Source organism: Heterocephalus glaber, unplaced genomic scaffold, assembly GCF_053883595.1.
Source record: "Heterocephalus glaber isolate CG9 unplaced genomic scaffold, H.glaber_assembly_v1.0 deba00000809, whole genome shotgun sequence".
Taxonomy (NCBI): domain Eukaryota; kingdom Metazoa; phylum Chordata; class Mammalia; order Rodentia; family Bathyergidae; genus Heterocephalus; species Heterocephalus glaber.
Window position 1 is genome coordinate 3,082,662 of NW_028258163.1, and position 26,271 is coordinate 3,108,932.

Below are 26,271 nucleotides of genomic sequence, written 5' to 3' on the forward strand. Positions count from 1 at the left end.
ATTCACTACAACTCCTGCCGAATTATACAGGAAAGCTATTCACCTTCTTACTAAAACAAGTTAAGATTCTGCTAAGGGACAGGTGTCCGAATTAAGTCCTCAAAGAACCCTGTCACGATGTACAGCAGCACTCTAAATCATTCCTCACCACGGTTACTCATCTCTGAAGAGTCCCAGGCAAGGCAATAAATGGTGCTGTCTCAAGTGACACTCTCTGTAGTAATCCCATACCACACAAAGCAACTGTGTTTACAGGCTGCTATTAAGACATAAAATATGATCTGATCCTATAGGAACAAAGCCCTGCATTCCCTCAAGGGATTAATTTAGTCAACTTCTATACTCCCAAAGTTGTGGGGTCCAACAAAGTTGAATAAAGCACAAGGTCCAAAACGAAGCCAGGTAAAGGGATGAGGAAGGACTCTGCCTTCGAGGAGCATCTGCTGGGGGGAAAGATGTGGCTCCTGACATACAATGAATGGGATAAGCACTGTTTGAGGGCAAACCAGAACTGCTTTGCTGGCACACATGGCTCCTTGCATTTTATCATTCCAAAGAAACCAAGAAGCTCCAGTTAAAGTAATTTAGGTCTCCTAAAGAAAAAAATTTGTTTTGACCCCAGGCAAGAACAATCACCTGGCCAATATCTCAGCCAAGGTTCTTTGGCATTTTTCTTTCTGCTTCTACAGTCTTACACAACTCCAACTGTTGTTGTAACACCTGCATCCACATTAGTCACAACTTAAGTCTCTCACAGGTATGTAGTCCCACTATCTTCTTCAAAGAAGGGAAACTGAGTCATCACATATCAACTGGCTTCCTCAAGCACACTCTTGGTTTGTAGTGAAGTCACAGTTGAAGTCGGGCTGCCTTCCTCCTATTCACTTCCTGCGAGTACTCTGCATGCTCACCCTTGCTCTTTCTCCTTCAACCAAAACCAAGCCATTGCCTCCTTGAGGAGCAGAGGCAAGCACAGTTGATCTTTTAGAGTCAAGAGTTCTCTTCTTTCCCAAGAAAGAGGAAGATGAAAGAGGAACACGAGGCAGAAAAGGGTAGGGATGGAATGAAGTGGCTCTAACACTAGAACTCACCTTAGAGCTGAGGACCTCTCGCCGGTTTCCTGCCTTACTCCTGCGTAGTTTGATGGACGGGGATCGCAGCAGGTTCTTGATCCGGCTGGTAATGGTTGACCCTTCCACAGCCATCATGATAAGGAGGCCCTTGGGACAGTCCTTTAAGCAGTCTTGGGATCAAGAGTGGCACTTCCTTCCCACTCCACACGGCCTTCCAATCCGCCCTTTCACTGGCCTGAGATGGCAGAGGCCACCTTAGCATCACAGTAGGCATCTCATGCCTATCTGAGTCTGCAACTTTGACCTCTAGGTATTGCCCTCTCTCTCTCCCTCATCCTTTCAAGCCTTACGTGTTTTCTTACAACGCGGGAAGGCCAGCTCAGTGGAAACGGTGGGGGTTATCCTGAGCCATGGGGAAAAATCCTGAGCCGTCAAGAAATGCCAGGCCCACGCCTGTGAGGGGCGTTTGACTAAAGAGACGGGACAGGCTCCAGTAGGGGTGGTGGCTGGTCTGGTCCCCGTTAACGCTCAACTGTTCCCATGGCAACTGCGGTGTCCCAGGGCACCTGGGAGATCCCGGGGCGAGGCTCGCTCCCGCCCAGCAGCCCGTTTTGCCATAGGAGCCTCCCTCCCCCACCCCGACCCTCAGCAGCTCGCTCTCCGCCCTCCACACCCGCCTGTATCCTCTTCCACCCGCCCAAAAGCCCCTGCTACTCGTCAGCGCCCCCGCTCGGGCCCAGCCTCACCAGCCCTGGGGCACGAGGGCTGCCTGGCTCACAGCGCCCTCAGGCATCGCGCTGGGCGATTTCAACTCCGCCGCGACGGCGGCGGCAGCGGCAGCGGCAGCGACAGCGGCAGCGGCAGCGGAGGCGACAGCAGTGGCAGCAGCTATGGTGGCACAAGCGGCTCAAAACGCGAACTAGAGCCTGAGCCAAGCTTCGGGCTGGGAAGGCGGAGCCGACGCGAAGGGGTGCGGTCTGCCAGGAGGTCGTTTCCCTAGTGGACAAGCAAAGCTTACGAAGGCGGAGCCAATGCAAGGGTCTAGGAGGCTGAAGAGTTAGGACGCCCGAGCTACGGATTGCGCGCGGTATAATTGTGGGTACCGCTCTTAGAGGAAGATCAACAGAAGACAGCTTCAGAATTGAGAGATCCAGACCTTTTATGGTATTTTCAGGCCTGGGCCCCCTGAGAACTGCACTTTCCAGAGCCCCAAAATGATAGCCACGCCCCCAGAAGGGTTAAAGTTGGCATTTGGTAGGCCTGAGGGACCGTAGTTGAAACTAACTCCTAAATCAGAATTACAGGGTTGAAATAACAGCCAAAGCTCTGCTCCCATCCACCCTAAGCACTAGAATTTAAAGCGTTTGGAGTAGTTTCTAATCACGGCCGGCCTAGCTTGTTGACCCACGTGGAAAGGACTCTTCTGCGTAATCCAATTCAAATTGCTAACAACGGTGTTTTGAACTGGGTAAACTGATTGGTTTTGATGAAACAAAGGGAATACAGCTTTCAGATCGCAAAAAGGAAAAACAGGTGAACGTGCCTATGGGATATACCGTTACTTGTTTCATGGGTTTTGTTTTGTTTGCCTCTGAAGTTCTACACTGCGCGGGGTTAACTAGGACTTTGTTACTACAGAACTTTTCCTCAAATTTGTGAATACTTCCCCCTTATGACTGATATTGCCCAGGTCACGGCCAAGGTTCCTGGGTCTGGGTTCAGTGGTATAGTTTTTCTAGCTCGTAGGGCTGGGGTAATATATGGAAATACAGTACTATGTATTTCACATGTAAGCTAAACAGCTCTAGTATTTTTCACCTGGATTATACTTAAAAGAAATTACATTATGGAAAGGTTAGTCCAAAAGACTTGGGCTTCGAGCCGGAAGTGGTGGTGCACGCTTGTAATTCCAGCAGTCCGGGAGGCTGAGGCAGGATCACCAAGAGTTGAAGGCCAGCCTAGGCTACATAGCGAGTTTCAGGGCCAGCCTGAACTATAAAGGGAAACCCTGCCTCAAAAAACCAAAAGAAAAAAAAATTAAAAGACTTGGGCTTCAAGAACAGTACATCGATGCTGTCTCAACCCTATTCAAACCTTTGCGATCCCTGAGATGACACGTTCACAAGAGAAAGCCCCTAAACTCATGGCTGTGGGGTAAACTATATGCAGCCAAATGACAAAACAGCATTGTGTGTACTGCAGTAATATATTAAAAGCAAGACTAATCTCGTAAGCACAAGGTCCCGAGTTCGATCCCCAGTACAAAAAGACTAATAAAGCTCACAGGTTGACATGGACATCAAGGATGTCACGTCCTGGAACACCAGGAGACAATAGCTACCAAAGGCAAAAGGCTTCTAATTTCCCAAATAGGGAGGAAGGTCGCAAGAGCCATTAGACATAATCCTAGAACCAGGTGATTCCTTTAACCTTTTTTGTGATTTGATTTTTCAGAAACCCAAACTGCTAATAGATGGTGCCACCTGGTGTCATTACTTCTGTGCTACAGACCCCAGCAAATGCCATCTCCACCCGTGAAACAATATAGCTGTGCCCACAGTAGTCCCAAATCCTCTGTAGTCACTTTTGTGTCGACTAATGGCTTTACAAAGTGCTACTTGTCATTTCTCCAGCAAAGCTAATTTAGCCCTTATAAAAAATGTTCCCCAAATTAACCTTGAAGCTGAAGCTGAAGCTACACTGGCAAAGCTAAACTGCTTTCCTTGTCTACAATCAAAAACTGGAGAATAGTGTAATGAGATTTAAGTCTAGAATCTGGATACTTCCAGCCCAAGACCAAAAGGACACATTTTAAATTCTTCCCCATCTAGGCCAACCTTGTCACACTGCCTGTGAGATGCCAATATGGTGACTTTTAGAGCTTTCAGTGATTCAGCCTGCTGTGGCATATGTGCCATAGGTTCCCCACCACTAGTATAAACTGTCCCATGCCTCATGAATTCCTCAGAAAGTCTCAGATTCAGTGCGAAGTGTTACCTACTTCTTCCAATACTTGCTACCCCACTCTAACGTGTTTCATCCTCCATACACTATTTTTTATTCTGCTGTGTAAACTGCTGTGCTAAACTTGTGTATAAGGTGTTTGCCAGACCTTGAAATCAGTTGGGAACAGACATTACACAATTGTCGTTTAGCATTGTGCCCCACCGCTTCAATACTAGGGATCAAACCTAGGGGCACTCTTATCATTGAGCTATATTCCCAGCCCTTTTTATCTTTAAATTTTGAGATAGGGTCTCAGTAAATAGGCTAGGTTGGTCTCAAACTTGTAATCCTCCTGCCTCAGTTGCCCAACTGAAATTACAGGTATTTTAGGCCTGTGCCACAATACCCAGTTTGGGTCAAATTTCTTAAACTGCCTTAGGCAAATAAGGGACAATTACAAGATCCTAGAAAACTAACAGGCCAGATTAAACATTTGCTCATCAAGCCAAATATTTATTGAGCACCTTTACATGCAAGGTACTGTAAGACAGCGGAGTCAATGACTGCCGTTGGAAACAGGATAAATCTCAAGACATTGCTTCCAAGGCTGCTTTCCTAGTTTACAAAAATCTCTTCAATTAGCAGGGTTTTACAATGATAGAATTTAATTGTCTGAAAATTTCTAACTCATCTCCCATGATTTAGCCCCCCTATCCTCCACACATAGCTCCATCACTATTAACAATTATGTACCTTGTACAGTAGTTATGTCCTATTTAACATATTAGTTATGTCTGTTTTTTTTTTTTTTTTTTTGGTACCGGGGATCGAACTCGGGTCCTTGCACTTGCTAGGCAGGCGGCAAAACCACTGAGCTAAATCCCCGGCCCTAGTTATGTCTGTTTAAAGGTTATATATATCAAATTATTTTCCTTTATGCCAAATATGCATTTTAACTGATTTTTCAATTGACAATAGGTCTGTTTTAATTTTTTATGAATTCATGTCCACATAAAATTTAAAAACCAACAATACAATGGCACAAGAATCTTGATGCCCTTATAGGACTATTCAAAACTAATGATTCTGCACAGGAACTGTATCATTTCTTGATTATCAGTTGTTCTCCGTAAAAATGTGAAGATGTGCTGCCTATAATGTGTGAGACCTATTTTGTTTTTTAAATTCTGGGAGTGAGAGACAAGCGCTATCACTATTTTCTAGACCCTTCTTCAAAGTATATTTACCTCTCAATTCACTTCACCCCATTCTGAATACTGTATGTCAATCAGTTATAGCCATAAAAAACTATACCATACCATAACAAAAATAATACATAGATTGTCTGCCTTTGACCTGTGTTCAAAATATTTTCAAACCTGTTACAGAAAGGTCTCACACCAGGGATTTCATCCATAATTCTGAGAAGAAAAATTGTATTTGTTATAAAATTATACAAATGAAAACTATGTATGAAGCTTATATAACTGAACTTGATTTGTTAGTGATCTTAAATAGATTAACAGTAGCTCAATATCAAAAGGTCTCCTTTAGGCTGGGGATTTAGCTCAGTGGTTTTGCCACCTGCTGTGCAAGCGCAAGGACCCAAGTTTGACCCCTGGTACAAAAAAAAAGGTCTCCTTTAATAAAGCTGTAAATCATGTAGAACTGTAAATATGAAACTAGTTAACATCTTGCCTTAAGAACACTTATTATTCTTAGCTATGAGATTATGTCCTATTAATTCCTCAAGATAATAGATAAATTGCCTTGTACACAGTGGGTACCATGAGGTTTTTTATGTAGAATGACTTTTTTTTTTCCTGGTATGGAGGATCGAACTCAGGACCTTGCACTTGCTAGACAGATGTGGCACCACTGAGCTAAATCTCTGGCCCTAGAATGACTTCTAAAACAAGTACATGTCAAGTTGTACACAATTTCCAAGTCTCTTTGGTAAGACATGCCACAAGGACTAGAATACTAAAAAGCTCTCCCAAATGGCATGTCAGAAACTTTGAGAATGGGAAGGAATTCCTATGATAAAACTTCAAAGGCACCTTCTCTCAAATATGTCTCAGGGCATTAAGCATTCTCTACTCCAATTTGGCAAAAACCTCCCAACAGCAAGTCCTGCTTTAATTAGTATACCTGATTTATTTCAATCACCAAACAACTTCTGTTCTTGTTTCTAAAAAAATAGTCACTTTCAAAAGCAGAAAAGGAAAGATATATATTTAATATATAAAAGAAAATGCTAAATCTGACATAATTATATTCTTAAAAACATTCCATTTATTTACAGATGTATAAAAAAGGTGAATTATTGGTCTACTGAGATCATGCGTCTTATAGAGTTAGGGTGAGAGCTGTCTTCCAGGTTTCTCAACTCTTCTTACTCAACTTCATCTTTCATAATCACACATGTAATTTTCATAGATCAGTTTCTTCTGGGGTAAGATTAAAGGGTAGGAGTTTTTGGAGATTTTAGATTTCTGTGAAGACTGCAGGATTGTTCTGAAGACTCAGCCCTCCTTAAATTAGCCCTGATAACTTCTAGATCTGTCTTGAGAACACTGTGTCTTGGGGCAGGGGGTGTTGCAATGACATCTGCAGCCTCCTTGAACACCTGGAATACCTCATTTCTATCTCTGTACATCTCTTATACACACAGCCAAGTGTTCAAGAATTGACCTGGACCTGTTTTCTTCTAAAAAGGGAAAGTGTTCAAAAGTGAAAATGGTCCTTCTTTTCCTGAGGATTATTCACTCCCTTGCCTGCTCCTTGGCTGATCCTCAAAAGCCACAAGAGCCTTGGGAAGTCAGGGGCAAAGTGGTGAAGAGACAAGCAATAAAACAATGGGAAACTACTATACCCAGGTTAAAGAACAGGCATCTCCAATGACTATCAGCAAGGGAGATAGGTGCTAAACTCCTTGACTAAGGCATTGAATAAAATCTGCTGGGTAAAAGGGACAAGGAGAAGCTGAGAAGCACTCTTTGAACTACTTCAAGCTTCCTCAGTAGGGAGGGAAGGTTAAGTGCCAATGGACAGGTGTAGAAAGGCAAGTAGCACAAAACCAACGAAGAATTTGTTCTCTCTGCAGTTCGCAGAGGAAGCCTTCCTAACCTTTTAGATCAGTTGATGACCAGATTAATGGAAAAGGAGTCATTCATGGAAGTAATAATTCACTGGCTAATCCATTCCAAAGCTACTCTCACAACCTAGGTAGGAAGATATGCTGAGTGGGACCTGGATAAGGAAGGCAGGAGGATGCAGAAGAAACATTACCTAGGCACAGCCCAGGAAGTGGAAGCTCTTGTGTTAGTGTTTTACAACACAAGCAAATCCTGTCAGTGAAGACAGAACAGGGGTTACATTCCAAAATATAATTATTTAAGAAAGGCAAAATGCAGCAGCTAAATCTCAGTCTATACAATTTCAGAATAGTGATTCTTGCCCCTAGGAGTTTCCAAGAGACCCCTCAAGTGCACCATGATTATTTACAAACTAGATAGGAAACATCATTTCTATACTCAATACAAATCTCATCTTCTAGGTTGAAAACTTCAGCCTTTGAGAAATCTATGAAAACAACTATACAAAAATATAAATATCTTTATCTTTACAGGCTGTCAGTTCTTCATACCCTGACAGCTAATGAGTGAAAAAGCTCTACAGATCATTGAATCCATGATAGCAGATAAAAAATATATCTTGTGATTCAAATACTGCCTTATTTCCCTGGTAGAGTGCCTACTATGACTTCTCTTTTCTTTACATCCTGTGCAGGTAATAGCGAATGAAACCTTCAAGCACCAGGAGGCTGGTTTGATTTGGGAAACATCCAGCCCCACAATTTTTTATTTTGGCCACTATCTCTGGTCTGGTGGGAGAATGCTTTCATTTTAGCTATCTCTTGAGTGATGTGTTTTGTGAAGGGGGAACCGTGCCCTCCTTACCTACCTCCAAAGTATGTATTACTGGTAGAAATCCCTGTCAATAGGAAATTATCTTTCAATACCCACAAAGACAGTAAGGGAGAACTATGGTTTTTAGCATCTCAAAATAATCACCTTGATAGTAATAAAGTTAAAAGACCCCTACTTCACCAGAAGGCTTGCATTTGGAATTCTGATTGAAATGATGAGGGAATGGAAGCTACATAGGATATAAAAGAAGATAAAATTTTGCCAAATGACATAAAATCCTTCACTTTGGTATTCCATGGTACACATCCTATCTCAATTACTGAAATAACTTAAAATGATCTCTTCTGAATCCCTTTGCACAAATGCATCACATTCCTTAGATTTTAGATTTAACCCAACAGCTATCAGCTACAGTTCAGTCCAAAGCAACTTCAAAGTCTCACGCAGCTTCTTCTCTTGGGGAGTTGGGAGCAGGGGTCAGGGGAACTAAGTACCGCTATGGAGCCAGTCTTGAATAAATTCCTTGGGTAAGGGGCACCTCATGCTCAGTAATGGATCACATCTTCTCAGAGAGGATTAGAGGACCCAGCACCACAAGTGAGGTAACACATTTTAACATGATCAGAATCTCATACTATTTTTTATACCAGGGTCAGCACCCTACCCCCTTTCTCTATCATCTACTACACCATCCAAGTTGAGAATCATAGGTCCATGATACAAACAGATGCCTACAGAGAAAGGAAGTGAGGTTCAATTTCCCCTCACAGCCTGGTTTCAAACAAGTTCATTTCCCTGAAGAACTTGGTGAGACCCCAGAGGTGCCTAATTTAGCCATAATAGGTGCCAATGTAGGCATCACCTTGCTCTCCCGGCCTTCCTGGTCACTCCCTGTTAAGTTCATTTTATGTCCAACTGACCCAACTTTAGCAGCTACAGGTGCCAAACAAGGCATCACCTTGAGAGTCTGACCATCTGCATCACTGGGAGGATTAGCTACTTTTAAACCTAAAGGTGCTAACTTTGGCATAGGCCTCCACAACGTATCTGTGTTGCTATTCTCTAGGCCAGTCTTCATGTGTAGGATGGGAGGTGAGCATACACTTTCAGGTTCTGCAGAGAGACCAGAAGTACTCTTCCCTCCATCACTACATTTCCTGTGAGAAAGAAATGAATCCTTTATCTCAGAGTCAATAACAATCTTAAGAACATCTGGCTCAGAGGCTGTTTCTACAAGTTGTTTTTCATTCTCAGAAAAATCATCATCTTCCAAGTGCAAAAGGAGGGGGCTGATGGAGTCACTCTCCCCTTGATCATCAGGCAACTCTTTCAAATCTGTTCCCAAGTGGCCAACCTGGAAAGGTGCTCTGTTCCCAGTAGGAAGCTTACTGATAAAAGCCTGCTGAGCATCCTCTGGGAACTCCGTATCCATAGAGGTGGGCAGTTCAGCAAGACTGACAGAGTCATCATTTAGCTGCTGATTAAGAAAGGCAATCTCATTGAGCAGTGAAGTCAGTGTCTCATCGGTATCATCATCATCTTCCATGTTAGTTAACAGTTCGCTGGGATCAAGAGCTGCTTCCTCTATAGCTGATGCTACTTTCCGCAGTTCCATCTCTATGGTTGAATCCTTGAGATCTTTCATCTTTGATTTATGAAATGGAGATTCCTTTGACTTCAGTCTCTCTCCTCTTGATTCACTCTCCTTCCATTTATACCGATTCCCTCTTACATCACCTGAAACCTTTTTAGGTAAAAACTCCTGTGTTTCCTGCATACTGGAAACATCAACTATTTGTGAAAAATCAGAATCTTTATTTGCCAGAAAAACCTGTGTTGGACCCAATGCCATTCGGCCATCTCTGTGGTTTCCTCTGGAAGAGACTCTATTGGAATCCTCTGAGTTTTCTTCATTCCTGACAGTGTCTTTCAGGTGATCAGATAGCTTGCCATCAGGAACTTCATGAGGATATTTGCTGCTACCCATATCTACCAAACCACCTTCTGTGGCCAGTGAAGTCACATTAACAATTCGTGGCATCATAAATAAGTCATCATTTTCTGAAAAATAAAATTAAAAAAGAAAAATTCATTTAGATATACAGCAGTGGACATGACTCTCTTCCCTACCACCACCAATTATACCAAATGACTATCTTGATATATGGTCAAAATTCACTAGTCTATTTTTGTCAAAAAGATGAAACAACCAAATAAAACCCAACGAAAAGATTCTGATATTGCATCATCAATAAAAGTTCCATTTAGCTGGATATAGTGGCGCATGTCTATAATCCCAGCACCTGGGAGGCTGAAGCAGGAGGATCACCATGAGTTCGAGGACAGCCTGGGCTACACAGTAAGTTTGAGGCCATTCTGGCTACGTACATAGTGTGTTTAAGGCCAGCCTGGACTGCATAGTGAGACCCTGTCCCAAAAAAGTTCCATTTAATAAGTTTACAGAACTGCTCCCCCAAGCTAATTCTAGTCCAAGGGCAGAAATGTGTCTGATTCTTAATTCATCCAATTAACTGTTACTCTGAGGGGAAAATGAAGCCCTAGGTAGCATGGTAAGGGAAATAAGAGTATTTCTCCAGATTGGACTTGGCAGCAGGAAACAAGAGCTACTGTTGGCAACGTCAACAAAGTAACTAGGACTTTAATACTGGTGAAGATATTGTTACCTTAAAAGAAATTTAGGTATCTGAGACCTAAATTATAAAATGAGACTTCCTTTTAAACTTTGTCCTTTTACTCTAAAAACGAGTGGTCCTGGGCCCAGGGATTTAGCTCAGTGGTTCTGCCACCTGCCTCGAAAGCGCAAAGACCCAAGTTCAATCCTCAGTACCAAAAAAAAAAAGTGGTACTCAAACTGAATCATGCCGATAAAGTGGGAATGCACAATTTCTGAGTATAACACAAAATTGATAAATATTTTTCAACACCAAGAACTAAGACAATAACCCCTCAACATCTTCCTTTCACTGTGGTATCTTTTATTTTTCTACTTACAAATAACCAGAGTTCACAAAATAGTTCTCAATCCCAGGTAAAACACACCAACTAATACCACAGATTAAGCCAGATTCATTCTAAAAAGACTATTACTAAGGCAAATGTCAATAGAAGAGCTACCTCTTAATGATTATCAAACACATTCAATGACTTTCTCTGTCACTGAGATACTAGGGGTAACTTTTTTCACTACCCACAGAAGACAACATGACACACCTGACTGAGCCATACTACTGCTGGCAACTTGAGGCTTCAGATCAGCTTCTAGGAGAGCAGGAGAAACAGTTACCACTGGTCCTGAGAACAAGGGACCTTTTAAGGTAAGCAATTGCCCTTGAGGAGTCATCACGAGGTTGGCAGAGGTGTGTGGAGTACTAGAGGGAGAGGTGTTTTCTACAAAGATAAAAAAAAATTACAGATAAAAGATCATATTTTCACTTAAAGGCAAGAAATACATCTCAAATTTAGAGAAACTAAATATAGAATTTACTTAGGGTAAATTGAACCACATTTAACTGAGTAATGGTTACCTGTCCAATGATTCTCCTAAGGGAGAGAATTTGTTGATGAACACAGCTGTGAAAATACTTTTTACAATGGGATACCATTGATAGTCTTTTTTTTTTTTTTTTTGCCTCTGATAGTCTTTGTTTTTTTCTTTTGGTACCTGGGATCGAACTCGGGACCTTGCGCTTGCAAGGCAGATGCCAGAACACTGAGCTAAATCCCTAGCCTTTCTGATAGTCTTAATATCATGTCAGGAATATATAATTAATTCTATTCCTAGTCTCCCTTTCCAATATATCTCTAACAAACTAAGTTTCTATTGCTTAGTTTTTCCATCTGTGAAATGAGGAAGCTGGTTACTAAATTTCTTTCTAGCCAGGTGTGGTGGCACACACCTGTAATCCCAACACTTAAGAGGCTGAGGCAGGAGGATCACCACAAGTTGGAGGCTAGCCTGGGCTACATAGTGAATTCAAGGGCAGCCTGAACTATATAGTGAGACTTTGTCTCAAAACAAAACAAAACTAACACACTCAACGTTTTAGAGATTTTAGTGTCCATCTGATCTGATATAATAAACCAGATTTTCTGGTTCACTTATTTCCAAAAATAAAGATTTTAAAGCAAATTTCCTTTGTTCCTTAACAGATCTGATGAAAAACAGACCTTGATTCAACAAAACTAAATTTTTCCTTCTTTTTTTAAGCCATGGTTATGTTGCAGGGCAGTTCCAAACTCCTAGGCTTTAAATGATCCTGCCTCAGTCTCCCATATACCTGGGACTAAAGGTGACCACCATGGACAGCTCATAATTTAAAGAAAAAAAATTTTTTTTTTTTTGGTACCAGAGATCGAACTCGGGACCTTGTGCTTGCAAGGCAGGCACTGGAAGCACTGAGCTAAATCTCCGGCCTGAAAAAAAAATTGTTTTTTGTACCAGGGATCAAACTTGGCTCCTTGCGCTTGCACAGCAGCCAGCAAAACCACTGAGCTAAAATCCCCGGTCAAAAAAAATTTTTTTTGAAGACAGGGTCTCACTATGTAGTTCAGGCTGGCCTTGAACTCACTTTGATCCTCCTGCCTCAGCCTCCCAAGTGCTGGGATTACAGGTATGCGTGACCATGCCAGGCTAAAATGAAAAAAAAAATTTTTTTTTTTTTGAGGATCAGGGATCAAACTCGGGACCTTGCACTTGCAAGGCAGACGCTGGAACCACTGAGCTAAATCCCTGGCCCTAAAAATTTTTCATTTTAGGGCCGGGGATTTAGCTCAGTACCTAAATGAATAAATAAATAAAACGAAAATGTTTTAACAAAATTTCCAAAGTACTTTGTCAACCAATCAGCAGAATTGCAGAAAAATCACAATGTCATATATAAAATCTGAAAAGATTGTAGCTTATAAACTTACTAAAAATATATAACTGTAGATGGCTATCAGAAGTAGGGCTTAATGTTACAATGACTAGGTTATTTAACTTCTTAGGGTTTTCTTGAGTATGTGAAGCCAGGAACTGAAACCTAATGTAGTTCATATTCTACTTTTCATACAGCTCATCTTTAATTAAAACTGGAACACTATCATTGGCCAAGAGAAGACATTCAATCCACTTCATTGATCTTCATCTACATTAAGGAAAGCAAAGAATGTCCCTCCTACCTGTGGCCTGGTCTCTTTTTCTGGAAAGGATTAAAGGTTTCCCCCTCCTGTTATTAATAAACATCTGTCCGAGATCTAAAGATGATGTAGAAGATCCTTCCTGCTGTTTGCTAGTTCTGGGAGACTCATCAAACTCATTTGATCCCATCTTCTTTTTTCTTTTTTGAGCCTCTAGTGCTTGTTGTTTTGCATAAATATACTCTAGCTTCTTCAGGACCACTTCTTCTGTCTTACCTACAGGTTGATAAGGAATAAATTATCACTCTTTTCATGACCCCACATAATAATGAGAAATAGAATCAACTGAAACCCAGTTGATTTAACTATATTCCCCAAAACTATGGAAGGCAAGAGTGATTATAATCCAGAAAATATGCTTTACTCACTGAAAAGATAGCTCTACTGTAAACTTAAGGAACCAACCTTAAACTAAGTAGTATCTGAAAGGTCTACTGAGGATTTCATGACAAAGGTGTTATGCTCTTTAACAAACACCATTTACATATCTCACCTGAAAGAGATGATACCTTTCGTATCAGGATATTCCGTTTTCTAGTCAGGAGATTTTTCTGTCCTATCAGTTTGTCTGCCTGATCTGTTAGTCCCTGAATTTCACTGAATGCCTAGGATAAAAACAGTAAATTACATTAATCGATCCACTCTTTCTTAAACAAGGAGGCTTACAAATTTCTTTAATGAAAAAATTTTAAACCAGTATTTTAGAGAACCTTATAAATGCCATGTAAAACAACTATGTACCAAAAATCGTTAAACTGTATGAGGTTTGTTAGCTTATATTTGCAGGGAAAACAGATAATGATTATTTCTGAAGAGCATTACTGAGAGTCAAACAGATGTTCTACTGCAAGGAGACAAGAAACACTCATATTCTGCTTAGATCTTAATCAAATTTAAAATAATCTCAGTGGGGTGTAGTAGTCTGCACTTGTAACCCCAGCACTGAGGAGCCTGAGAAAGGAGGATCACCACTGAGTTAGAAGTCAGCCCAGGCTATATAGTGAGTTCAAGGGCAGTCTGAACTACATAGTGAGACCCTGTCTCAAAAAACCAAAATTAAAAACACTGCCCTAGAGGGATATGTTTACCCTGTACTTTGCCAACTTCTACTTAAAGGAATTTAAATGAAACTGTCTTAAATATTCTATCTGCAAAGGTGAAATTTCTGCTAGCTTTAATATTTCAGATTTTCTTTTAAAATGCTGCCAATAGCCGGGTATTTAGCTCAGTGGTGCCACCACCTGCCTCACAAGTGCAAGGTCCTGAGTTCGATCCCCAGTACCAAAAATAAAATAAAATAAAATGCTGCCAATTGTTAAATATGTTAAAGTATCACTTTTGGTGTGGCTTTACACTGTGATAAACTGTTCTAGGTGTTAGTGAAAACAATTTATAGGGCTGGGGATTTAGCTCAGTGGTTTTGCCAGGCACCTGCTGCACAAGCACAAGAACCCGAGAACGATCCCCGGTAAAGAAAACAATTTATAGAGAATATGGTAAGGCCAGGGATTTAGCCCAGCGGATTTAGCTCGATCCTTAGTACCAAAAAAAAAAAAAAAGAGTAGAGAGAATATGGTAAACATAGTCAACCAGTGTTTGACTTTATTTGAAGGAAGGATAGTTCTGTCAAGCAAGAACTTAATTTTCAGTGAAAAGCTATTCTGACTCAACATAATAATTTTCTCACTAAGGGACTTACTAGGCATTCACTAGTCCACACCAATCTCCCTCATATGACAATGGGTCTCCTTTCTCACAGCATGTGTAAGATTCCTCTTCAAGGTCTTCTTTGTTGTCATTTACACAAAACCCTTACTTACCCGAGTAAGAATGAGACTTTTGGAAACCTTGGAAGAATGAAGTAATCCCAATGTGATCTTCAATTTTTCAAAGAGATCTCTCATTTCACCACGCCGCCGCCGCTCATTGGCAGTATGTGTCCGTCGATAGTAAGCAAAAGCTTCTGCTTCTTTCTGTAGTTTGTCACTCCAGTAATCAGGTTTCAGTTTTAGAGGAACTGGTGGAGCCTGTCCAAACAAGACTGCCTCAATATCTTTCACATGAAACCGTTCCTCCTCTTCCATCCCCAATGGCACTCACTGCTCTATTTCAGGTACCCATTACTATCTGTCTGGAAAACTGCTGCAATCATTCAACTACTCATCTTGCTACTATCTTGTATTCTTCCTCCAAATCTTTTTTTTTTTTGGTACTGGGGATAGAACTCAGGACCTTGCGCTTGTTGAGGCAGGTGGCAACACCACTGAGCTTTAAATCCCCAGTCCATCCAAATCTAATTTCAACAATGCCAGCAATGTATATTCTAATACATGCTAATGTAATCAGATCAATTCCTAGCTCAAATTTCAGTGGTTCTCAAATGAGAAAAAATCTAGGAGGGGGATAGGGGATTGGGAAAACATTACTTATACAATTTAATAAAATCTGTTTTCATGACACCAATTATACATGAAAAAAAGTACAATCTTGACTGCTAGAAAAGTCACTTGGCCTTTCTCAGTTTGTTTTTTGTGTTTTTTTCCCTTTTCAGTTTAATAAAAGATCACCTAGGCCGGGGATTTAGCTCAGTGGTTTTGTGCCTGCCTCGCAAGAATAAGGACCCAAGTTTGATCCCCGGTACCAAAAAAAAAAAAAGACCACCTGCCACTAATCTAAATAATCTTTCTCTCCAACTATTCCTGTTAAAAACTTCCTGCCGGGTGTGGTGGTCCACGCTTATATATTTCAACACTTGGAAGGCCAAGGCAGGAGGATCACTGCCAGTTTGAGACCAGCCTGGGCTATGTACTGAGTTCAAGGCCAGTTTGGAATCCTGAGAGACCCTGCCAAAGAAAGAAAGAAAGAAAGAAAAGAAAAGAAAAGAAAAGAAAAGAAAAGAAAAGAAAAGAAAAGAAAAGAAAAGAAAGAAAAAATTCCCCAAACACACCCACACATCCCTGCAATTACACAGGCATTGGTCTGCACCTGATGAGTCTTACTTCCTCCCTCCCAATCCTTCATTTAAATTTTAACATTTGAAACTCAAATTCTGTACTTTCTGAAGAAAATCTTCTTGACCCTCAGCATGCCTTAGGGCTCCTTTATCTTATTCTATTTCTATTTCAATTTTTTAACTCTCTTATAAAGAAGTTATGGATACACACAAGGTTCAAAATACATGAAGAGCTTATAGTGAAATGAAAACATGCCTCGTACCTATACCCATATCCTCAAAAACAACTCTTATTATTCTTTTAATGGCCTCTTCTGGTTCTTAAACAGAATATATGAAGTTACTTTTTTCCAGTATCAATAATAACTACTGATTTGTTGCTATGTAGATGGGGATTTAGTGCATACTACTCTTAACATCTTGCCATTCCATCTAATACACAGTTATATCATTAAGTTTAGTTCTTCTGACATCTTAGCAATTTGAATGTAATTATTCTGTTTGCTTTGTCAATAATAAAGTGTGTCTTGCCTTTCTTTACAAAATGAGAATATCCAACATCTATATCCTTCATGTCTTCTTCCCTCTTTAACCTAATTTGTGCTTTATATTTACACAATTTTCAAGAATGAAATTAAATCTTCCATATTTTACTCATAGATTGTTACAAAAAAAAATCACAGCACTTAAGCTATGACATTGTAAATATTCACAGAAAGTGAATCATAATTAATTTCTTGTCTTACTACAGTTTTCTGTTTTTCTCTCTGAAGTTTCTGTCCTTTTTTTGGGACACTGTTTGTTTTTATCATGCCCCAAATCTCTTAAGTAAAACCACTGTCTTCCTAAAGTTAAATCCACTGTGCATTAAATAGTAAGAAAGAATAGCTGGGTGTGGTGGCACACATCCCTGTAACCTCCAACACCCCCATGCTCAGGACTGAGTCAGATCATGAGGCCAGCATCAGCTATATGGAAAGTTGAAGGCCAGCCTGGACTACATAGTGAGACCCTATGTTTTTTTGTTGTTGCTTTTTTTTAAGTACCAGGGATCAAACTCAGGACCTTGCGCGTGCGAGGCAGGTGGCGGCACCACTGAGCTAAATCCCTGTCCCGAGACCCTGTCTTTAGAACATAAAACAATGTATAGCCAGGGATTTAGCTCAGTGGCACCATAACTGCCTTGCAAGTGCAAGGTCCTGAGTTTGATCCCTGGTACCAAAAAAAAAGTGTAGAAGAATAAAAGATTCAATAAGACAGGGGGGAAAAAACCCAAATTTAAGTATAGCAAACCACTGTAAATATTTACATGAAATAATCTGGATATTAAACAATGGATTATATAAATAAACTGTTCTGAAAATTCCTGTACCTAAAAAAGAATTTAGAATGAAAAAATATCAAATGAGTAACATAGGCAAAATGATTACAACCACAGAAATATGTCTTATATAGTTATCTCCAAATCAGATCAATGCCAAAGCAGTCACGCTGTGGTTTCTGAACAGACTAGAATTCAAATGCCATCTTCCAACCCAATTCCCATCACTGTCTTTTCTCCTTTAAGAGGATAGAATATAAATGGAAAATAGTTTACCACCTACTCTTTCATTCCTATTGTTAGAGGAGAATCCTTGCTTAACTATGCTATCTGGATACCATATGATGAATACATTTATAAAATTAAAGGATTATAATTCCCTGGCTCCTTGAACTGCTAGTCATGGTTATAGAGAGCAGATTTTAGGCCACTGAAAATCATGAACCTAGTCAAAGAAGAATGCCAGGTGTCTCACATCAAATCATTATGGTATAGGATTAGTTTTCAAATAATTATTTTCATAAATTTCATACCCATTTTAAGTCCTCCAAATTATTTGACCCTCTTGGAAGGGTGCAATTAAGAGGGAAAAAACCACATTAATAATTTTATTATCGAGGGCCAGGGATTTAGCTCAGTGGTTCTGCCGCCTGCCCCACAAAGGCAAGGAGCCGAGTTCGATCCCCAGTACCAGAAAAAAAAAATTTTTATTATGGAGGACAAGTTGATTATGCTGGTAAAATCACCCTTTAAAAAATCACTGTTGGGCTGGGGATTTAGCTCAGTGGTTCCACCACCTGCCTTGGAAGCGCAAGGTCCCAAGTTCCCCCGGTACCAAAAAAAAAAAATCATGGTTAATATAGCTAGTGTTGTTTCAATCCTAAGACAAATACTATCAATTTTATTAAATGAGTAATTTTTAGTAAACATATTCTAAATACCTTTCGACTTCTTTCAGTAGTTTTTTCATCTGCAGGTGTACGGCACCTAGACAAAGACAGTATTGTTTAATATCATACTGAAATTCAATAATCTAGAACCTATTTCACAGGTACATTAAACCATGCCATCTCAAACTGTTTAAATTATGGCCAAATTATTTCCAAGATGTAATAGATACCAAATTGTTTATACAACAGTTTACTTGTTTCCTCTAAGTACAAATATTCATTAAAACTACAAATTATCGGGCCGGGGATTTGGCTCAGTGGTTCCAGTGCCTGCCTCACAAGCCCAAGGTCCCGAGTTCAATCCCCAGTAACAAAAAACAAAAACAAAAACAAAAAACCCCTACAAATTATCTTCACTCATGAAATGATTTCAAATATATAAAACTGTAGAAATACAAGTATACCTTATACAGCCTGAGAAATATCCCCAAACGAAGATCCTTTGTGCATTCTATTTGGTCACATTCCCTTCCTTCTCAAAGGTTAACATTCCTGAACTGAGTTTAAATGTGTATCTTCACAGTTTTGCTAGGAATACCACTTTAAGTAACACATATTACATCTTCCTATAACTGATTTGTTTCACTCAGCATTACACCTGAGATACTGATACACAGAATTCTAATTCAATTATCTAGCTGGGCCTGATGGTACATGTCTGTAATCTCAGCGGTCAGAAGGCAGAAGCAGAAAGATTTCCCGCAGTTTGAGGCCAGCTTGAGCGACACAGTGAGCTTAACGCCAGCCTGAACTACAAAGCAAGATCCTGTCTCAAAAAAACCCCTAAATAAATAAATAAATGAATGAATGAATGAATGAATGAATGAATGAATGAATAATTGGTGGGGGGTTATCAGGGCTCGAACTTGGGTCCTTGCGCTTCCAAGGCAGGCGGTGGAACCACTGAGCTAAATCCCTGGCCCTGAACAAATATTTTTAACTGGTAGTCACACTGCAAATTCTACACCCAAAAAATTTTTTTCCTGAATGTTAGTAGTTATTTAGGTTGCTTCCAAATCTTCAAAACAGCAACCAATGTTGCAATGGATAGTCCCTATGTTACCCCTTGTAAGTATGTGTGAACTTTACTATAACATAACCTAAGAGTTGAATTGCTAGGTACAAGAAAGAAGTATGCACATCTTCAATTTTAGTAGATGTCAAATCATATTACTCTACATCTAGATAATAGTACTATCAGAAATTTCCATTTTTTGCCAATCATATGAATGTGAACCAGTAGTCATTGTGGTTTAATTTCCATTTCTCTAATAACTTGTAAAGTTAAACAAATTTGTATGTGCTTACTGGCCTTTCAGGTTTCCCCTTCCCTGAACTTCTTGCAATATACATTACTTACTTTTCTACTGGATCATCTTTAAGACTTATCCTTTGTCAGTTATACATAATTGCAATTAATTTTCTTATAGATTGGTTTGTCTTTTCACTATTTTCATGATGTTCTGATATAATTTAAGAATTTTTAACCCTTTATTTTTAATTAGACTTAAAAATGAGAATCTTAATAGGGGAAGCTAGTGCTGGGAATTAAACTCAGGGCCTCAAAGGCAGGCTAAATGTGCACTATACCACTGTAACCTCAGCTTCTTCAATTTGTCCTTTTATAGTCTGTGCTTTGTGTGTTGGTTTTTACTGGCCCTTTATTATTCCAGTCTATTAACATAGTTTATGTTTCTACTTACTGAATTTTTCTTCAATATGTTTTAATACGTAATTTCTAAAAAGTATTGCAGATTTTTTTAGATATATTCCCAAAAAGCTTTTTCCCGTTTCTGTTGTAAAAGTTATTTTTTAGATTTTTTGCTTTTGTTTCTGTTATTTTCTTAGCTTTCCATGTCTGTTTATAGTGTTTAGAAACTCAGTTTTAATTATGTGGGAACTTCATCATCCAGCAACACTGCTGAACTTACTAATGAGGTAATAGGAAAAGAAAAGATCTGGCACAAAATATCAAGTATCTTCTTTCCCTTCTCTCTCACATTCCAATCCCCAATCGATACAAGATTTACTAACAAAGAAAATGAAATAATATTCCTGAGCAAGTCTTCATGCCCTTCGTATTTTCATCTCATCAGTGGAATAAGATGATTTTCATAACTGTATCTTACCTGTTCAACTAATAACCAAATGTAGAATCCAATGCCCTATTCTTAAAAGATAAAGGATTATCTTTTATTAAAGTAATCTGTTTGCTTTAGTTATTAGGCTGGTTGCATATATCATTTAACATTTCACTTTCCTCATGTCATAGGTAAACAACCTGAGGTTAAAACCCTCAGATTTGAAAGACTAGCCCACTGGCTCTCAACAGTAATCTCAGCACTCAGGAGGCTGAGGCAGGAAGATCCCCGCAAGTTCAAGGCCAGCCTGGGCTACATAGTGAGACTGTCTCAAAAACACCAAGACCTTAAATTGAGAGAGATTCAAGACTTGCCTAAGGTTAAATACCTAAAACTAGCAAAACTAGTATTTTTATTTCAGTACATCTGGCTCAAAAAGCATGTTATTTACATTACACAGTGTCTCCTAGCAATGACCAAAGCTTACCTCCTAATCCCAACTTCTCTTCTCATCTATACATATCAGAAAAAAAGAGCAATAAGGAAACCAGATCTGATAACTAGAACTCCTAAACAGAGTATCTAGTTTTCTTTCTGACTATAAAGCAATGACAACAACCAAGAGATAATAAATAAAACTTACGACTGTTTGAATGATTGTGTGTGAGCTGCTGTGGTCTTTTTGTAGGAAACATTAATTTCCTCTGAGAGCTCTTCTACAGTTTCAATGTCCACATGCTCTTCATCATCCTCAATGTATTCTATACAGTTACTCTGAAATACATCATTACAACAGTAAATACTATGCTGGGAGGCACACATACCCCAACTTTTCAACTGCAAGCCTCCTTACTAAACCAACCAAACAGTGCCAAACACTGATCTTACACCATGAGTACTCATAATCCTAAACTTGCTAATCATAATCTTAAAAAGGAATTAAGCCAGAAGGACAACATGATTAAACAAAGAAAAACTATGTAAGTCATAGATCTGTATTAAACAGACACATTAATCCTTAGTATGAACAGAGTCCCCAAAGGGCTGTACTGATGCTTCACTATTATTTCTAGAAGTCCAAATTTAGTTACGGATGTATTATTTTACTTATTTTTTGTGGTACTATGGATTGAACCCAGAGCCTTGTACACATTAGGTAAATGCTCTACCACTGAGCTACATCCCCAGCTCTTTATTTCTATTCCGAGACAGAGTTTCACTAAGTTGCCCAGGGTGGCCTGCCACAGCCTCCTGGAGCAGTTAAGCTGGCTCTATAAAGCTTAAGATCAAGTAACAGTAAGATAAAATTTGGAAAGAAAAAAAATTCTACTGAGGGGGTACAGGTATAACTCAGTGGTAGAGCATACGTTTAGCATGCACAAGGCCCTGGGTTCAATCCTCAGCACCAAAAGAAAAAATTCTATTTTAAGCGAACTTCATGACCAAACATATCAAATGCCCCAAATCAACAAACATTAACATTTATAAGGTAGGTATGAAAAATAATAGAGCCGATTAGTCTTCTAATCTTCTCGTCTTAACCACACAGAATGGCATCTAATGAGGAATTCGGGTTTTAAAAGAAACCCAGATTGGTGTACTTCCTATAACTAAAATGGCCCTAATCAAGTTGACATTTAGTGAGCACTTATCATAGAAATTCACTATTTTATATAACAATAGAATTACATAGATATATGTGATAAGCAGATATTTTTGAGTGTACCTTTAAAAGTACTGTTTACTATGCCCAAAACTAAATAAGGAATGTTATGTTATCTGTACTTTGGCTGTACCAGACAGGCACAACTCAAAAAGAAGCATTCCAATTATCTTATTAATCATTTAGATTTGTTGGAAAAACTACTTAGCCCCAAATTATAGGTTCCATAAGGCTAACAGACACTAAATACAAGCTATCATGTTTCCTCCCCAATTTAAGCATAATGTAAATAATGTATATTAAACTTAAGCAATATAAACAATGTATATTTAAGTCAACTCTCCAAGAAGCAAATTAACACAATCCCAACAGAATCTGGAGTTAGTAATGTAGGTATATGCTTTACAATATTTAAACTGAGTAAGATCTGCTTATTTTGTGGTTTTAACTACAGGTTTGGTGAATAATACTCAACCTTCACAACGGAAGACTGTGGTTATTCACAACTTTCTTCATATCATTTAAAATAATGCTAATAAGTATAAAGATAATTTAGGGGTGGGACATACAAATATGGTGTAGAATTTAAGATTTTAGAGATAATTTAACATAAGGCTACTTTTAGAAGGGCAGTGTAATTTGTAAGATTCCCTACTAAACTGGGTGTGGTGGTGCATACCTGTAGTCCCAGCACTCAGTGGCTGAGGTAGGAAGATCATTTTGACTTTTGAGGCCAGCCTGTGCTAGAAAGTTAGTTCAAGGCCACGTTGGACTACATAATGAGACCTTGGCTCAAAAAACAAAAACAAATGGCTGAGGATTTTAGCTCAGTGCTGCCGCCTGCCTTGCAAACACAAGGTCCTGAGTTTGATCCCTGGTACCAAAAAAAAAAATTCCTATTAGTACATGTAAACAACGCCATCTTATGACTAAGGCACACTTAAGGTTTTATTTATTTATTTATTTTTAATTTAATTTATTTTTTTTGGTACCGGGGATCAAACTCAGGTCCTTGTGCTTGCGAGGCAGACGACGGAACCACTGGGCTAAATCCCCGGCCTTAAGGTTTTATTAAATCAGTCAAACTGACAGCAGTTCTTCAATATGCTTTGTTTCATTTTGTTTTCAGTGCCAGGGACTGGAGCACAAAGCACTAGAATATCCCCAGCCCTTTTTTATCCTTTAAAGACAGGGTATCCTTAAGTAGTCCAGGCTGGCATCAAACTTGTGGTCCTCCTGCCTCAGCTTCCAGAGAAGCTGAGATTACAAGCATGCACACCCAATTATTTTCACTGTTTTTCAAGACTGGATGGACTGTTTCCTGGTTTGATGTGTTTACCTAGATCAGTGGTGGCGAACCTATGACATGCATGCAAGAGGGGGCTGTTTCTATCATTGAAAGCTCTAAAAGGTTTGTTGTTACTAACCTAGACTGACTTACAATGGGAGACTGCAAAAAGCAAAGGATCTACAATGTAACTCCTAAATTCAACCCATTCAGATTCCCTTGAACAGGATTAAGCTATAGAGAAATATAGACAAATTTTAGGGACATAAAACTAAATAAGATTTTAGTCTTAAAATACTAATCTTTTTGCTATATTTTATCTGCTTAACGTAGTTAGATATTAATAAAGGACCAAATAGCACAGGGGCTAACTGAATCCCAAGGAAGTGGTATTCTAAAACAATCAGCTGCAAGATAATTGGTACACGGGGCTATGTCATCTACTCAAGAGAGGGACATGGTTCAAATTTCAGAACACCCTATAGGCAGCAGAGTATGGTTGTCTTGGGTGTTACATAAGACCCTATGTCAACAGCTTACCACCTGTTTTTATAAGAGTTTTATTGGCACAGCCACACTCATTCTCTCATATATTATTAGTGGCTGCTTCCACACTCAACAGCAGCTCAGACATCTATCCTGCCAAGTCTAAAATATTTACTATGTGCCTATTTGCAGAAGTTTGTGTAACTCCCACCCTGTATTATATCTCCCAGTTACTTAGTTCAGTAAATAGAAAGTCTACAAAAATGCTTCAGAAAAATTTAAAAAACTATAAATGTCAAATTACAAAGAATGATGATCAAAGTCGAGAATATAAATTCTAGTGACCAAATGTTTAATTTCAAAAGATAATTAAGCAACTTAAGGCAAGATTATACTAAAATATTAAATGGCATTTTCCAGTACCCGCCCCCCAATTCCTTCCAGATATAGGTGGGAAGTTCTCTTCCTAGTTCTGAGGTCACCCATCCATTGATTCTCTACATCTTATTATTTGTACCAGATAAGCTACAATCACTGCACATAGAAAACATCACAGAAACTACTAAGATCAAATGGGTGTAATGATTTCAAAACACTTTTTAAAAATTCAACTTAGCAGGGTCTCTTAAGCATCTTATACTCCAAAGGCTCAAAGCCACCCTTACCATAGTAATGAACAAATCTCAAAGACTAGAAACCCAACAAACATTGCCTGACTGATGCATCCTAAAAACTACAAAGTCATTTCATTATCTAAACCTACACATCAAAATGAATGTACTAGGTCTTAGTGTTCTTCTGGAAAAGCTACTGTCTCTAATAAGTTATTTAAATCCTTGAGGTTTCAGTCACAACAAAAATGGGCTCACCACCTTTTCTACATCATCAACCTCCTCACTCTGGCAGTCAGAGACAATATCCACAATTTCATCAATAGAATCATCGGTTTTCTCATTCTCATCTTCATCCTCCTCTTCCAAATCCAAGCCAATAAAGTCAGCACTGCTTCTTCTGCCCTTATCTTGTTTCGCTTTTATCTGTTTTCCCGGGAGTAGTAAGTCACCCTGAAAATGTTCATTCCCTCTGCTTCCTTTTGTAAATCGCCTAGGAACAATGGAGAAGGCTGCAGGATTAGAAATCCTACTCCAAGAATCACATTCAGTTTTTAAAACCCCAGCATTCTCAGAAGTTCCACTTTTCCCATGTAGGTTAGAGATGTTCTGTTCTTCTTGAAACACATCTGAATCTTGACATGGCTTTATTTCTCTAGTTAATTGTTCATCTGCCTCTTTCTTACATTCTTCTGAAGTTCTAACACATTTTGGCACCAAGGAGCTCTTCGGGTACTTTCTCCATCTCTCCCTAATACTGTCCTTCTCCAGAGAGTCTCCACAGTCTTTCTCCTTGGCCTTTGGCAGTGGATTACATTGCTGCTGTACCATAACCTTGCTCCCTGATAATTCAATAAATAGAAATTCATTTGGTTTCTCCTCTGGATTGTCTACTCCTTTCTGCTGCTCTGACTTCGTATCACCAGATTTCTGAAGCTGTACTTTACTCTCATTGTATACTGCCGTATTACTGGCTTTTTCAGAAACTGTTCTAACTTCTAGAACAGCCGGTTTTTTTTTGGAACGGTTATGACTCATTGTCCCATGTTGTTTGGTAACATCTTTATAGTCTTCACCTGTGCGTGACTCAGCAATACAGCAGTGTTCAGAAGGTTTGACAGTTGTAGGACCTTTTTCTGTAAGGGATTCTTCATGCAAATGATCACCCCCATCGTCCAAGGAATCATTCAGGGCTTCTTTTGAGGTAATAGTTCCTGAATTCTGCTTAATTGTATTAGCCTCAGGATCTATAGCTTCTCCTTCTGACTGTACAGTCTTCTTAGTTTCCTTCTCTCTTTCTATAGAGTTTGTTTCATCTTTCTGGTCTGCATTCTGGGATTCTTTCTTCATCTGAAGGGAAGCAACATGCTGAAGAATGGAGCTAGGGACAGGCTTTTGTCCTGGGAGCTGCAGCAATGCAAAACTACCAGACTGGAGAGGAATGAGATTGGCTGTACTAACAGGCTGCCCTCCTGAACTATATGTTATTTTGGTTTCAGAGCCTGTTTTACTTGCAAAGCTTTGTGGCTCAGGAGGGGAAATCCTCAGGGTCAATGTACCAGCCTGAGAGACAAAACTTGGTCCAGAGGAAAGTAAAGATGGTGCCTGAGTGATAACATTCACTGCTGAAGAAGACCCAATAGCCTGAATTACAGGATTTACAACAGAGAAAGCAGAGGACGAAGCAGAAGATGGTGGTGTCTCAGAAGGCTTGCAAGGTGCAGGCAACCGGATTCCCACTACAGACCCTGTTAAGGAAAAAGAAAAA

At 39.4% G+C, this 26,271-nt stretch overlaps 2 protein-coding genes and 1 long non-coding RNA gene across 25 annotated transcripts in view; 1 reads left to right on the forward strand and 2 right to left on the reverse strand.

Annotated features, from left to right (window-relative positions):
* Nucleotides 1–1,967, reverse strand: part of Mapkbp1 (mitogen-activated protein kinase binding protein 1) — a 50,482-nt gene extending 48,515 nt beyond the window's left edge. For 2 of the 3 annotated variants that reach the window (XM_013078444.3, XM_004861628.4), the window contains exons 1-2: nucleotides 1,820–1,967; nucleotides 1,092–1,308 (exon numbers count right to left, since the gene is read on the reverse strand). In XM_013078444.3, coding sequence (XP_012933898.1) covers nucleotides 1,092–1,208 — 117 coding nt within the window. In that variant the 5' untranslated portion in view covers nucleotides 1,209–1,308; nucleotides 1,820–1,967. Of the gene's footprint in view, nucleotides 1–1,091; nucleotides 1,309–1,423; nucleotides 1,724–1,819 lie in introns of those variants that run through there. The other variant, XM_021241802.2, reaches the window with a different exon arrangement.
* Nucleotides 1,968–2,421: 454 nt separating this feature from the next.
* LOC110345181 (uncharacterized) lies at nucleotides 2,422–13,194 on the forward strand. Its single transcript, XR_002388335.2, has 3 exons — nucleotides 2,422–2,606; nucleotides 11,166–11,286; nucleotides 13,026–13,194. It is a non-coding gene; the product is annotated as an uncharacterized LOC110345181 (long non-coding RNA).
* The window catches only part of Mga (MAX dimerization protein MGA), a 142,342-nt gene continuing 122,297 nt past the window's right edge, over nucleotides 6,227–26,271 (reverse strand). For 16 of the 21 annotated variants that reach the window (XM_087207419.1, XM_087207416.1, XM_087207420.1 and 13 more), the window contains 8 exons: nucleotides 24,762–26,251; nucleotides 21,099–21,229; nucleotides 18,366–18,411; nucleotides 14,971–15,177; nucleotides 13,644–13,755; nucleotides 13,133–13,366; nucleotides 11,183–11,359; nucleotides 6,227–10,012 (listed from right to left, as the gene is read on the reverse strand). In XM_087207419.1, the coding sequence (XP_087063545.1) occupies nucleotides 8,739–10,012; nucleotides 11,183–11,359; nucleotides 13,133–13,366; nucleotides 13,644–13,755; nucleotides 14,971–15,177; nucleotides 18,366–18,411; nucleotides 21,099–21,229; nucleotides 24,762–26,251 (3,671 nt within the window). In that variant the 3' untranslated portion in view covers nucleotides 6,227–8,738. The remainder of the gene's footprint in view (nucleotides 10,013–11,182; nucleotides 11,360–13,132; nucleotides 13,367–13,643; nucleotides 13,756–14,970; nucleotides 15,178–18,365; nucleotides 18,412–21,098; nucleotides 21,230–24,761; nucleotides 26,252–26,271) is intronic. The other 5 variants (XM_087207434.1, XM_004861623.4, XM_087207425.1 and 2 more) reach the window with 3 other exon arrangements.